General features: G+C 43.8%; 1 protein-coding gene across 1 annotated transcript in view; it reads right to left on the reverse strand.

The window, feature by feature from the left end:
• The window catches only part of LOC122934184 (acetyl-coenzyme A synthetase 2-like, mitochondrial), a 110045-nt gene that overhangs the window by 20405 nt on the left and 73570 nt on the right, over positions 1–16070 (reverse strand). The window contains exons 9-12 of the mRNA XM_044289458.1: positions 13011–13123; positions 12422–12548; positions 6194–6321; positions 2637–2700 (exon numbers count right to left, since the gene is read on the reverse strand). Coding sequence (XP_044145393.1) covers positions 2637–2700; positions 6194–6321; positions 12422–12548; positions 13011–13123 — 432 coding nt within the window. The remainder of the gene's footprint in view (positions 1–2636; positions 2701–6193; positions 6322–12421; positions 12549–13010; positions 13124–16070) is intronic.

Genomic DNA, 16070 nt, shown 5'->3' on the forward strand with positions numbered 1-16070 from the left:
CAAGTGAAGAAGCTTTGCTGATAAGGCAAATCTATTTGTTAGAACTCATTCGCTCATCTCTACTTTCAATACATCATGGCCCAGATTTACTAATGTGTGTGCACCTAGAATGTTTCTAAAAAGTGGGACAATTTGGAGCAACTATGCTTTCTCCAAGTTTTCTAACTCATCCAAAAAGGGGGTGATGCTTTGAGGGAAGTCAATGGGCCTAAAAATCACAATTTTGTGCCAAAATTCTGCCACAATTCTGGACTAAAATTCTGTCTCAGAGTAAGCCAACCAATAGTTGGTATAGAGTCAAAGAAAAGTGTCTATCCCTGCACCAGATTTATAATCCAGCCTGAGCCCCTGTGATAAATCTGGTGCAGGTCTACACAGTCTAACGTTATGCCATCTATGGGTTTAGTACATCTGCCTCTATGTCCAATGAACCGTAGTTCCATCTAACCGGGTGTGTTAATTCGCAGAATAATAAGTACTGGCCCACAGAAAATATCTGCATCAACAGACATTTCAAGGTCCAAAAATCAGCATTTGGGGCATGGCTATCAGTACACAGATAGGGGTCCAAATATTCTTTGGAGAAAAGTTAACACAGCTGTGTACACAGACTTCTTCCAGCAATTGTATTCAAGTTAACTGATGATGAAAGTATTGTTTCAGTAGGACTGAGCAACTTGCCTTACATCCAAGTTCAAGTGCCAAGTTCAAGTTCCAAGTGCCAAGTTCAAGTTCCAAGTTCAAGCAGCATTCACAGAAGAAAGTATGCTGAGCAAAGGGTTGTGGTCACCAGACCTCACAGTGTGTAGCTTATCTGTGGGGTTACCTCAAGGGTCGCGTTTATGAATACTCAGACAGTGCCCAAGCTGAAACAGCAAACTGAAATTCATGTCCAGATGATGGAACGTGTGGTGTTACAGAAGTTGTTCCTAAACATGATAAGATGGGCACAACTTTTGCATAGCCATTGGCAGAAACCACTTCCCGCGTCTCCAGTAATGAATAAGTACTTAATTTCTCCAGTATCCATTATCATATAAAACTTCACAAGGGAGACAGTTCTGTTTTTCGTGGCCCACCCTGTATATCCAACAAGGTCTACTCCTTGTGTTCGGCAGATTTGTGCATGTGTACTATTTATCTATCCAGTGTAAACAGAGGAAAACCACCCATCAGAATTAAATACACCATTTAGTGTATAAACTCTCTCTCTTAACTATGGGCACATTTTTGTAAAAACGTCACTGTCTGTTCTGAAGATGGCGGAGCAGGAACTTAAGGCTCTTTTAGGCAGAATGGTTTTCGGGCCAATTATCAGGAACAAGTGATAATTGGCCCATATAATCAAGCAGCCGATGAACAAGAAAACACTTTCTTGTTGGCTTATGAACAGCCATCAGGATGATCGCCTATTATCGGCAGCACATCCTCCTGTGTTATCAGAGATGTGTAGCTGATAATGTATAGAAGAGAATAAGGGAGGAATGACTGCGGTAGCAATAGTTCCTCCAACATTCAAAGTTTGCATCTGTCTGTTTATTCCATCGGCCCTTGCACTGCCCAAATATCATGCAGTGTAATAGGACCTTTACTTTCCCTTTAGGCGTGGCTGGAGCACCTATGATGATCATCTGTGGATAAGGCACTTATGCAAGCACCCAGTTATTAATGTATTCATACATTTCCGTGAGAAATAATGGAGCAATGGTACAATCTAGAGCTCTACAAAATGATGATCCAGAATAGTTGCTTTATTGGAAATAAGAGCATTTACTAAAATAGACATGTCAGGAGAGATGACTACTCTTTAATATTCAACCCATGATGGGATGACTATTAAAAAGTGATTTAGCTCCTAACCTAATTCTTGGTCTCATGCTCCTACTGCTTTCATGGTTCTTTTGTATAAATCCTTCTTAGTCACCTATTAAAGGGACCTGTCTTCAACTTTATGCTGCCCATACTAATGGGAGAATACAGTAGAGACAGGTGAGTTCATTTCAGCGGTCTGTCATTTAAATGTTAAAAGTAAGTGGTTGCCGAGAACCAACATCACAATCATTGCAGACTGGGTCTGGAAAAGAGTCCCGGCCACCTGAGAAGAGTCATGGTTATTCATGAATTCCTGCTCTCCTGTCCACCGGCTGATGGCTGACAGTCTTCTACCTAGTTGTCTTCCTTTCTTTCTAGGAGAGAACTGCCAATCATCAGCAGATGGGTGGAAGAGCAGAAGATTATGAATAACCAGGACTCTTCTCAGGTAGATCTGACTCTTTTTCAGGCCTGGGCTGCAATGATTATGATGCTGGTTCTCGGCAACCACTTACTTTTAGCTCATGAGTGACACACCTCTGAAATCAGCATTTCTGTCATTATTTTATGCTGCCAGCATAAAGTTGATGACAGGTTCCCTTTAAACTACATCTAACATTTATAATTAACCAAGTATGGACTTTCCAAAAACTAAATTAAGTCTGCTAACTGCATTTAAAGAGCACCAGAAATTCCACTTCTACTACACATCCTCTAGTGAGTTACATACCCACTAAATCAGTCTGTGTTTTATAAAGGCAATCTGACTAATGCATTGGTGCTGGTACTGCAAAAAAGTGACAATATGAGTTAGAAAATTTTACCTTCTCCTTTGATGTCATGAGGAAAACCAATTACAGCGGTTTCTGGAACATCTGGATGTTCATCCTACAAAGTTGAACAGATATTTAGTACTGAGATTCTACCCATAAGTTGTTAGCAGACTATGCGCTCCTTCACTATCCCTTTATAGAAATATCAAGGCGACGTTGAAGACATACAGCAATAGCAGCTTAGGGATCACCTTCACAGTGAATTGTGGAGGTTAGTAAACTCAATGAGCAGTAGAGGTCGAAAATTAGGAGACAGTAAAGAAACAAAGCAAAGTCATAGAAGACAAAGTGGAGACAAAAATAGTCACTCAAAAGCCTCACATGCTTGCTGATGACAATGATTCTGGTTGAGTAGGGCCTCATTACAAGTTTAAAAATGGCGCCTCATACTGCAGAAGGCAAAAATAACTGCCCTTTATCTACTAGTTTCTGAATATGGGCAACATTTAAGTTTGTTCTTTAGCTATAAAATGTCCTATGCAGGAAGGTGTCTATAGGCACCACCAACCTACATCTGTCTTCACCTATACTGTATAGCAAAGAGCAATATTGCAGATTATCCTGGGGTAGCATTCCATTGTTCATAATGTAACGTATTCATAGTTATACAGGTCAGGAAACAGGTGTCATTTCCCATGGAGTATTTGGAAAATAGGTTTATGATAAGGAATTGAGGCTACTCCAGACATATTACAGTATCTATATCTTCCTATCACAAACATTTGGTGATATTAAAGGGAACCTGTCACCAGGATTTTGTGTATAGAGCTGAGGACATGGGTTGCTAGATCGCTGCTAGCACATCCGCAATACCAAGTCCCCATAGCTCTGTGTGCTTTTATTGTGTAAAAAAAAACAACGATTTGATACATATGCAAATTAACACAAAAGAGTCATATCTTACTTGTGTGACCAAAGAGTCATATTTTCAAGCTCTGACTCACCTCAGGTCATTTGCATATGTAGCAAATCGTTTTTTTATACACAATAAAAGCACACAGAGCTATGGGGACTGGGTATTGCGGATGTGCTAGCGGCCATCTAGCAACCCATGTCCCCAGCTCTATGCACAAAATCCTGGTGACAGGTTCCCTTTAATGTCTTGAACAATGTGCACATTAGTGTTATTTTTTGTTGCGATATCTTGGATATGTCCTAGGTTGGATTATTGTATTACTGTAAGCCTCACCGAACTCCAGCTACCAAAAGCTTTCCCTGATATTGTCTGTGTTTTCTAAGTAACACAGCCACTTTCCATATGCTTTATGCTTGTCCATATTGATGTTGTAGAGGTGACACCACACTTAAGCCCACACAGTATGAGCCAGAGCAGCTGCTTTGTATGAATGTTTGGCCAGTCACACTACAGGTGAAACTCAAAAAATTAGAATATCGTGCAAAAGTCCATTTATTTCAGTAATGCAAATTAAAAGGAATTGCATTAATGCAGCTTAAAATTTGAATTTTGTGAAAAGGTTCAATATTCTAGGGTCAGAGTGTCACACTCAGCCAGCTAATTAATCCATACCCCCTGAGCAAAAGCTACCTCAAAATTGTGACTTTGGGTTTCATAAGCTGTAAGCCATAATCATCCAAATTATAACAAATAAAGGCTTGAAATATCTCGCTTTGCATGTAATGAGTCTGTCTCATATGTTAGTTTCACCTTTTCAGTTGCATTACTGAAATAAAGGAACTTTGCACGATATTCTAATTATTCGAGTTTCACTTGTATTACACCATGGCTGCCGTGTTATACTACTCTTGTATGGTTGCAATTTGGTTGCCATGTCCTCTTAGCTCTAAATTACACATATTGGAAAAAACAGAGACAGTACGTAGCAGCAATGATGCAGAATACAGATAAAAGAGGTTTGGTGGAAGCCTACCCACCTGTGGCGTCCATGTTCACTATTATCCAAGTGGCCTTCAAATATGAAAACAATTCACAGAAAACAGGACACACAGAGCAACTCTTCACAAGCTATCGTAATGGACAAGATCAGGGATGTCAAGAAATAGTAGACTTTATTGGGGCATGCCTCATTACACCTAATAAACGGGCTATATGCCCGAAAACGCGTTGGTATTGGAGTCTAATAATGTGTACTACTTCTTGAAATTATGGATCTTGTCCATTATAATTGTGCGTCAAGTGTAGATCCTGTGCTAATTTATCTGAACTGTATGCCAAGGCTAGGTTTGCATCTGTGGCAAAATTCTGGTTTTCTGTTTTGGCACAGGAACAGAAAACTGGAATTGCCAGATCCAGTATATGCCAGACACCTGAATCCTATTGAATATAATAGGGTTTGTTGGGTTTCCAGCATCAATTCTAGCATTTTGCCAGACAAAATACTGCTGATGCAGCCTATTTTTCCTGCCGAAACCTCCCCTGCAGATGTTGACTTAGGCCTAAGGCCTCATGCACATGCCCGTATCCTTTGCGGTGCGAAAAGCTCGGATACCAGCCGCGTGCATCCCACACTTTCCGGGGCCCAGATTGTAGAACTGGCTATTGTTGTCCACAAAACGAACAAAAATAGGACATTTTCTATCTTTTTTGTAGAACGGCAGCACAGCCCTATAGATGCAGCCAGCACATGGCGTGCTATCTGTAATTTTTGCCACCCCATTAAAATGAATGGGTCCACATTCAATCCACAAAAATTGAGGATCGGAAAAAAACATGGTCGTGTGCATGTGGCCTAAGTCACACAAAAGGTGGGAGCCTGCCTTGTCGAAATCTAGAGAATCTAGAGCAGGGGTCAGCAACCGCCGCACTCCAGTTGTGAACTACAACTCCTAGCATGCTTCATTCACTTCTATGGGAGTCCTGAGAAGAACTGAGCAAATATACATGCTGGGAGTTATAGTTTCAAAACAGCTGGAGTGCTCGAGATTGCTGACCCCTGACCTAGAGCATGCTCAAAGTCACTAAATACACTGAAGCCTGTGATGGCTAACCTCCGACACTCCAGCTGCGGTGAAACTACTACTCCCAAGATGCACACTTGCTGCTTCTCAGAACGCCATAGAAATGAATGGAGCACGCTAGGAGTTGTAGTTCTACATTAAGTGTGCAGATAGCGGCGTCCTAGCGTGATAAGCCAGCCCTGGCGTGATATACTAATAGTTTATACTATCTTCAGTGCAGTATAATGAAGTTATGCTAGCAATAAAAGTATCATTTATCTTGTAACACCAAACACTAAGCACTATTAGCTACAGTAATTATCTCATCATGTCAGAGACTCTTATAACATAAGATACACCCAGAAGTCATCCAAGGGTCCCCTCCATGAATCTTCCAGGTGGTCACCATGAAAAAACCCTGATGCCCCTCACTGTACTTGACTGAGTCTACGCTAGAAGAGCGTATAATCACTGAGCATGGACAGGTCCGACACATCAGAACCATCACCCTGGGTCACGGTTATCTCTAGTAATCCTGATCTTCAGTTTTACACTATAGTTTTCTATTGTAAATACAATAAGTATTTATAAAAGAAAACTAAATCTCTTTGCAGTAAGAAAATCATACCTACCAATGCATCTTCAATCTCTGCAGTGCCAAGTCTGTGCCCGCTGATGTTTATGACATCATCCATTCGGCCTGTTATCTGGTAGTGCCCTTCATTGGACCTATGAGCTCCATCACCAGTAAAATAATAGCCTGGAACAGGTAGGTTAAATGTCATGTAAAATGTACAGTATGAATTATTCAAGTTAAAGAGGACCTTTCATCAGAAAATAGTGTGTTAAATTCTTATACGACCTTATGGGGCTGCTCTCACTGATGTCCGGACACTTTTTTTTTTTTCAAATGGACCCCCCGTTCAGCCGCTACGCTCCCCGTTAGTTTTGTTGTGTCATATGCAAATGAGGCGACGAAGTTATAGTAGGCGTTGTTCTCTAAGTTCTGGTTATGCTCTCCCTGGCAGCGAGCGCATCCAATCGCGGCGCCCCGCTCTTAGCCAGGAAGAAGGAGCTCAAGTTCTCGTGAGATTCGCGAGAACTTGAGCTTCTAGACATCCAGACCGAGCGCCATCTTGGAGTCCCCAGCGCGATGCTGTATTAGGGTCCATTCACACATCCGCAACTTGGGTCCGGATCCGTTCCGCAATTTTGCGCAACGGGTGCGGACCCATTCATTTTCAATGGAGCCGGAACGGATGCGGACATCATACTATGTGCTATCCGCACTTCCGGATCTGCAATTCCGCTCCCAAAAAAAAATAGAACATGTCCTATTCTTGTCCGCAACTGCGGACAAGAAAAGGCATTTTCTATTATAGTGCTGGCGATGTGCGGTCCAGATTCGCAAAACACAGACGTGTGAATGGACCCTAAATGTGGACTTGCTGTGGGAAACACTCTCCAGTTACAGAAAATGATGAATGAGACGGGCCTGCCGGACTGTCCCCTTCCCTGCCCATTCCACCCCCACTTTTTGAGACCTGGTGTGAGTGGGGAAAAGTCTCAGATCACTGCGCAATTAACCTTTGGCTGCAATCTGTGGCAGAAATACCTAATTTAGGTGTATTTCTCATAGTAAATGACCCCCTTATTTTGCAACTGCTATGTTGCATTGACAAGAGAAAAGAATATACTACTCATCATGTCACAAATGACAATAATGGTGCAGGTGGTTGGGTCCCAGTTACTGAACATGTGGGTGACTGCCAGATTGTACACTGACAATGATCCCCATTATATCTGAATGTGCTATATACTGAAATGCTGCAACAGTTGTGTATGCATAGAACTGACAACTTCATATCCACAAATATTATGGGCAAAAGAAATTCAGATAGTGATGTTTGATAAATGCAGACATTTTCTTCCAGGGTGGAGGCCTTATTTTATGAATGGCTGTCTCTGGCTTAATCAGCGATTTCTGACACACATTCTTATCAATGCACTGATGACTGTGCAATTCTCATAACTTAGCAGCTAAATCTAAAGTACAGTACGATATAAACTCAGCTTATTGATCGTTAACCAGTACAGTAATATAATGTCCATGCTTTGAATGAACAATTTGAAGGGGTTGTCCAGTTTCATTATATTAATGACCTATCCTCAGGATAGATCATCATTATAAGACCGGTGAGGGTCCAACTGTTTGAAGGAGGTGCAACACTTGTGTGAGTGATTCATCCTCTTAAGTGTTTACCTGCCCGCCGTCTACATTGCAGTGGCGGTGCAAGGTAATTATAGCTTTTTGTCCCATTCACTTGAATAGGACGAGCAATTCCCAGGTACCAGGAGTTGGACTCCCAGTAAAGTCATATTGATGACCTTTTCTGAGAATAGGTCATTAATATCATGAAACAGGTCAACCTCTTGACAGGGGTTGTCCAATATTTACTCATGGCCTATACTCAGGCTACTAACTCAGGTCACTAACTGGTGCTGTGACACCTCTCTCCCCTGCCGATCTGCAGTTCAGGTGTAACTCCACCGTCAGAGGTTGGCGCTGCAACTCCACAGCACCATCAACTGTGTAATGGAGGGAGCTTGTGTCTGCAGAGTGGCTCCTACTCACTTCAATGATAGCAGTGCTGTAGTAAATGCCCCGCTTGAAGTCACTGAGAGCAGCTCTATATTAATGAGTTTCTTCCAATACACAATTGTGCGGTTCTGTGTAGTTCCAATAGTTCCAATGCCAACTTCTGGAGATGGAACTACACACTGATCAGTGGGAGTGTAGGGTGCCTAACCCCCGCCCATCAGCAAGTGATGACCTATCCTGAGGATAGACCCTAAGATGTTGCTGCAGTAAATGAAACACCTGTCTAATTATGATATATATATATATATATATATATATATACACAGTACAGACCAAAAGTTTGGACACACCTTCTCATTCAAAGAGTTTTCTTTATTTTCATGACTATGAAAATTGTAGATTCACACTGAAGGCATCAAAACTATGAATTAACACATGTGGAATTATATACATAACAAAAAAGTGTGAAACAACTGAAAATATGTCATATTCTAGGTTCTTCAAAGTAGCTACCTTTTGCTTTGATTACTGCTTTGCACACTCTTGGCATTCTGTCACCTGAAATGGTTTTCACTTCACAGGTGTGCCCTGTCAGGTTTAATAAGTGGGATTTCTTTCCTTATAAATGGGTTTGGGACCATCAATTGCGTTGTGGAGAAGTCAGGTGGATACACAGCTGATAGTCCTACTGAATAGACTGTTAGAATTTGTATTATGGCAAGAAAAAAGCAGCTAAGTAAAGAAAAACGAGTGGCCATCATTACTTTAAGAAATGAAGGTCAGTCAGTCCGAAAAATTGGGAAAACTTTGAAAGTGTCCCCAAGTGCAGTCACAAAAACCATCAAGCGCTACAAAGAAACTGGCTCACATGCGGACCGCCCCAGGAAAGGAAGACCAAGAGTCACCTCTGCTGTGGAGGATAAGTTCATCCGAGTCACCAGCCTCAAAAATCGCAGTTTAACAGCAGCTCAGATTAGAGACCAGGTCAATGCCACATAGAGTTCTAGCAGCAGACACATCTCTAGAACAACTGTTTAGAGGAGACTGTGTGAATCAGGCCTTCATGGTAGAATATCTGCTAGGAAACCACTGCTAAGGACAGGCAACAAGCAGAAGAGACTTGTTTGGGCTAAAGAACACAAGGAATGGACATTAGACCAGTGGAAATATGTGCTTTGAGATCTTTGGTTCCAACCACTGTGTCTTTGTGCGACGCAGAAAAGGTGAACGGATGGACTCTACATGCCTGGTTCCCACCGTGAAGCATGGAGGAGGAGGTGTAATGGTGTGGGGGTGCTTTGCTGGTGACACTGTTGGGGATTTATTCAAAATTGAAGGCATACTGAACCAGCATGGCTACCACAGCATCTTGCAGCAGCATGCTATTCCATCCTGTTTGCATTTAGTTGGACCATCATTTATTTTTCAACAGGACAATGACCCCAAACACACCTCCAGGCTGTGTAAGGGCTATTTGACCATGAAGGAGAGTGATGGGATGCTGCGCCAGATGACCTGGCCTCCACAGTCACCGGACCTGAACCCAATCGAGATGGTTTGGGGTGAGCTGGACCGCAGAGTGAAGGCAAAAGGGCCAACAAGTGCTAAGCATCTCTGGGAACTCCTTCAAGACTGTTGGAAGACCATTTCAGGTGACTACCTCTTGAAGCTCATCAAGAGAATGTCAAGAGTGTGCAAAGCAGTAATCAAAGCAAAAAGTGGCTACTTTGAAGAACCTAGAATATGACATATTTTCAGTTGTTTCACATTTTTTTGTTATGTATATAGATCCACATGTGTATAATTCATAGTTTTGATGCCTTCAGTGTGAATCTACAATTTTCATAGTCATGAAAATAAAGAAAACGCTTTGAATGAGAAGGTGTGTCCAAACTTTTGGTCTGTACTGTATATATATACAGTCGTGGCCAAAAGTTTTGAGAATGACACAAATATTAGTTTTCACAAAGTTTGCTGCTAAACTGCTTTTAGATCTTTGTTTCAGTTGTTTCTGTGATGTAGTCAAATATAATTACACGCACTTCATACATTTCAAAGGCTTTTATCGACAATTACATGAAATTTATGCAAAGAGTCAGTATTTGCAGTGTTGGCCCTTCTTTTTCAGGACCTCTGCAATTCGACTGGGCATGCTCTCAATCAACTTCTGGGCCAATTCCTGACTGATAGCAACCCATTCTTTCATAATCACTTCTTGGAGTTTGTCAGAATTAGTGGGTTTTTGTTTGTCCACCCGCCTCTTGAGGATTGACCACAAGTTATCAATGGGATTAAGATCTGAGGAGTTTCCAGGCCATGGACCCAAAATGTCAACGTTTTGGTCCCCGAGCCACTTAGTTATCACTTTTGCCTTATGGCACGGTGCTCCATCGTGCTGGAAAATGCATTGTTCTTCACCAAACTGTTGTTGGATTGTTGGAAGAAGTTGCTGTTGGAGGGTGTTTTGGTACCATTCTTTATTCATGGCTGTGTTTTGGGGCAAAATTGTGAGTGAGCCCACTCTCTTGGATGAGAAGCAACCCCACACATGAATGTTCTCAGGATGCTTTACTGTTGGCATAACACAGGACTGATTGTAGCGCTCACCTTTTCTTCTCCGGACAAGCCTTTTTCCTGATGCCCCAAACAATCGGAAAGAGGTTTCATCGGAGAATAAGACTTTGCCCCAGTCCTCAGCAGTCCATTCACCATATTTTCTGCAGAAGATCAATCTGTCCCTGATATTTTTTTTGGAGAGAAGTGGCTTCTTTGCTGCCCTTCTTGACACCAGGCCATCTTCCAAACGTCTTCGCCTCACTGTGCGTGCAGATTCACTCACACCTGCCTGCTGCCATTCCTGAGCAAGCTCTGCACTGGTGGCACTCCGATCCCGCAACTGAATCCTCTTTAGGAGACGATCCTGGCGCTTGCTGGACTTTCTTGGACGCCCTGAAGCCTTCTTAACAAGAATTGAACCTCTTTCCTTGAAGTTCTTGATGATCCTATAAATTGTTGATTGAGGTGCAATCTTAGTAGCCACAATATCCTTGCCTGTGAAGCCATTTTTATGCAACGCAATGATGGCTGCACACGTTTCTTTGCAGGTCACCATGGTTAACAATGGAAGAACAATAATTTCAAGCATCACCCTCCTTTTAACAGGTCAAGTCTGCCATTTTAACCCAATCAGCCTGACATAATGATCTCCAGCCTTGTGCTTATCAACATTCTCACCTGAGTTAACAAGACAATTACGGAAATGATCTCAGCAGGTCCTTTAATGACAGCAATGAAATGCAGTGGAAAGTTTTTTTGGGGATTAAGTTAATTTTCATGGCAAAGAAGGACTATGCAATTAATCTGATCACTCTTCATAACATTCTGGAGTATATGCAAATTGATATTATAAAAACTTAAGCAGCAACTTTTCCAATTTCCAATATTGAAATATCATGTAATAAAAGCCTTTGAAACGTATGAAGTGTGTGTAATTATATTTCACTGCATCACAGAAACAACTGAAACAAAGATCTAAAAGCAGTTTAGCAGCAAACTTTGTGAAAACTAATATTTGTGTACATGCACCCAGCTGTCCACGTGATGTAAAAGAAAATGTGCTTTATTAGACCAGGGCACTTCCTACCATTGCTCCATGGTCCAGCAGTTTTAATGCTTATATGCATATTATAGGAACTTAACAGGGGTCAGCATGGGCTTTCTGACTCTGACTAGCCTGTGGCTACCAAAATACAAACTACAAATTGGCGTGGTATTAAAAAGCAGGAAGTGCTCAACCCCATATGCAGTGGTGCATCTATACCGGGGGGGCAGATCCTGCACTTTACTGGCCTGTGGCTACCAACCCCATTGCGGGATCAATTGACTGGTTGTTCTGAATTTTTTTTTATCATTTTCAGTCATTTGTGCCACATTAGTTCTTGGGGATTGGGCCAGACCGGCTAACCTTTGCCGCTCATGTGCATCAATGAGCTATGGGAACTCATGACCCTGTGGCCAATTCACTGATTGCTCTTCTTTGGACTACTTTTGGTAGGTACTAACCAAACCATACTGGGAACAACCCACAAGACCTGCCATTTGGGAGATCCTCTGACCCAGTCATCTAGCCATCACATTTTGGCCTTTAGCAAAGTTGCTCAGATCTGTCTATGTTTTCACACCAGAATTCAGAAATTTTGTCAGGAATTAGAAAACAATAATGGACACTAAAATATATATGACATACAACAGCTATTACCTGGATATGTCTTGAAATAAGCATCAATAAACCTCTGATGATCTCCGTATATGGTTCTGGCCATACCAGGCCAGGGCTGGGCAATACAGAGTGCACCAGAAACATCACCACCTTCAATAACTTTGCCCTGGTAACAGAAATACATTGTTAAATCAGGAGACCATCCTCAATGGTTGCATCTCCTCTACCTAAAAATGTTCAGTTATGACCACAATCTATTGTAAGTGATGTAAGTTTTGGAAGCCAAAACCAGGAGTGGATCATAAAAAGAGACAAAGTCTTGTCTTTTTTGAGTTCACTCCTGCTTTTGGCTTCTAAAACCGCATCAAGAAACCTGAGCGCTTGGCCGTATCCTAAATATGGACTCCAAATTAACAATAAAGATGTGGCCTAGTCCACACTCCAATATACCATGCACTTATGCTCTGGATGGGGATGGCTGAGAATGGCAGCCCATAGACATCTTTGTAAAGGCCATTCTGCAGTATTAGGGAATAGGAACATGGCTGTAAGAAATAGATAGAAACATAATAGAACAACTTAACAAAGATGTACTTGTCAATGTGCTATCTTAAAGCCAATGACTTACATTCTCATTTAGGAGTGTAGGTCTTATCCCAAAGAAAGGTCTCATAGCCATTGCTGGAACTATCTCGGCATCTTGCTCTGAAGGACGAGGTGAAATGCAGATTCCTCCAGTTTCTGTAGAACATGATAAACCCATTAATATCATAATCTGGAGATATGATACGGTACATGAAATCTATTCTAACCAAGGACAGCAGAGATCCAAAGAGCAATAGAGTAGCTCAGTACACCAACTCTGAAGTTGATAATTCTTATTTACCCTTTATTTTTTAGATATGCTCAGAATTAGCAACATGACTGGTTGCTTCTGTTTCTTTTCTACTTGTATATATTCTAACATGTTCCTAACCTGACATACCAGTCTGTGGTGAACTACTCTAGAATATATGTGCTGAAATTCTTTATGCATTTAGATTACTATACCCACTGTATATCTATGCCACAAGTGAATGACATATCGGCTGTATAACCAGGGTATTTAAATTTCATAGCTTGCTGATCTCTGTCATCCTTCCTGATATGTAGAACACAGATTTTAAGAGCTTTTCCAGTTTTATGTGAAAAAAGCTTTTTTACACAATTTTGCAAAGTACTGCTTTGTAAAGTGTCTCCCCTTGTCTTCATTATGATTTCCTATGGCCAGAGGATCCTCCAGTAGGCCCAAGCTATGATACCGTATGTGACGAAACCAACCTCGCCACGGTGTTTTGGAGGGGGCTGGTTGCCAGCCTCCTGCCCCAGGATTATGGCCCATACTAACTTTAAAGAAGACAGGCCGGCCGCACAGCTTAAATCTGTCTTTGGAATTGTATTTTGTTATGTGAGGGTACCCAGATGGCTAGTTTAATTGTATTCGTGTGGTCTGAGTGCCATTCGCCTAATGATATGCACTCAGACTTGAGCTATCTGGGAATATGTTAAATGTCTGTGGTTGCTGGGAGGGTGTGACATTGTGTGTTTAAATGGTGATGTCTGTCCTGTTGTCTCCACATGTGTATTGGCGATCTCCCCTTTGTCCTGAGAGATAATTGGATTGCCCTCGGTTGTCTCTGGGGCAGAGAGGAGGAAACCATGATGCATTGTGGGGATGTGTTATATCTGTTCTGTGTCGCAGTCTCCATTCTGGTCCCCTGGGGGCGTGTCCACCAGATGGGGACCTGCATAAATATGGGCGGGTAGCCCTCAATAAAGCGTTCCTGTTTTATCCTTCATCATGTTGAGACTGGTGTTTGGATAACTGATCAAAACTGGAGATTGCTATACGCTGAAGATTTGCTATACTCCCCTGGCATAACTACTAGCTCTTGTAAGAGCTGTTCCTGCTCTCTGGTTTTAGGAGAGGTTCACCCACTGGAGCCTGGAGCCTTGTCGTAGGTCCAGGGTGGGTAGTAGACGGTGAGACCTCAACCAAGCTACGGCGGTTTGTGGGGTCTGCAGTGCGTACGGTGTCAAGTGGAGTGCTTGGAGTCCTTGGAAAGTACTAGGAGCATCTATCGACGGAGGTACCCGGTCGGGGTGCCAGGCGTTCCGTTACATTGGTGGCAGCGGTGGGATGGCGTCCTAGTGTGAGGAGAAGCAGCTCGGAGACACCGTTCGTGGAGTATATTGAGGGCAACGCTAGTACCTGTACAGCGCCCCTGGCTACAGCAGGATGGAATCGGCTAGTCTTCGAACAGCGTTCCACTACGAGGAGGATGATGACCCGGACTGGAGGGATGCAATCCGGAAAAGGCGTCTGGCACGAGGCCCTGGAAGATGTACAGCGTCGGCGGGGCGAGGGTCTCCCCAGTGAGGAGCAGCAGTTGCGGATGCGAGTGGCCCTGCAAATGCCCCTTCTGGGAGAGAAGCCCCTGAATGAGTGGGTGACAGAACTGGAGAGCCTGGTATGGAAGGAGCTTTGGCTAGATGATGCCTACCAGGCACTCTGGTGGTATGTGATTCGGCACTCCCCCGGGATGGCTGAGCACGACAGACCCGAGGGTGAGGATTATGATGGCCCTGGCCTGTTGTTTGAGGCCTTCGCAGAACCGGAGTTCAGAGATGCTGGAGGGTCCCGGTTCTGGGATATCTATGACTACAGGGAGGCTATGCATGATTGGGCTACAGCGAGAGAGGTGAGACAAGACCTGGCATCTCTAGTGACAAAGGAGTGGGAGCTGGAGCAGGATTACTAATACCTCTTCAGCTCAATTCGGTCCCAATATACACTGCCAGAGAGCTGGGTGGCAGCCCCAGACCTACAACCCTACAGCTGGGAAGACCCGACTGAAGTATCCCCTGCTTCAGTACCAGCTACAGAGGTAGGGGTCCTCATAGACTGGTCCTGTGAGGAACCACAACAGGCAGGTGGAAACAGGACCGAGGGCTCTCCACCGGGATGCTGGCATGCTGGCCCAGACCCTCAGCAGCAGCCGGAGTTGCCAGGTGTGGACGCAGGTGATCCTTACTCGCAAATGTTAAGGGACCTCACAGACTGGTCCTGGGAGGACCCACAGATGGCAGGTGGAGATGGGACCGAGGTCTCTCTACCGGCCCTACAGGGATGCTGGGCCGCCTGCCCAGATCTCCAGCGGCAGTGCATATCACAGGGAGAGGAGACAACCGGTCTCTCTCCCCAGCGGCAACCTGAGTTCCAGGGGGAGGAGATGCGGGGTCCCTCTGCCTTACAGCAACCAGAGTCCTGGGGAGGAGAGGCAACCGGCCTCACCTTCCACCAGCAGCCGGAGATACCGGGAAAAGGGGAACACAAGCCCCTCTGCATGGGCGCAGATGAGACCGCGGGCTCGGTGCCAGTCCTACAGGGATGCTGGACAGTCGGTCCAGATCCCCATCCATCTCCGCAGGGATACCAGGAGGAGGAGGTAAGCGAGCCCTCCCCTTCCCAGCTACTTCCCAACAGAGTTCTGGGGGCAGGGGATGAGCCTGCGCTACCCACTGATTTCTTCCCAGCGGAAGAGCTGGCATCAGGGCAGAGCGCAGTCGGCCTCTGCCCTCCTCTATCCTCTTCTCCAGAGCCGGACATCCCACAGGCTACCCCAGCGGAAGTGCTGGCATTTGGGCA

Source organism: Bufo gargarizans, chromosome 4, assembly GCF_014858855.1.
Source record: "Bufo gargarizans isolate SCDJY-AF-19 chromosome 4, ASM1485885v1, whole genome shotgun sequence".
Lineage (NCBI taxonomy): Eukaryota > Metazoa > Chordata > Amphibia > Anura > Bufonidae > Bufo > Bufo gargarizans.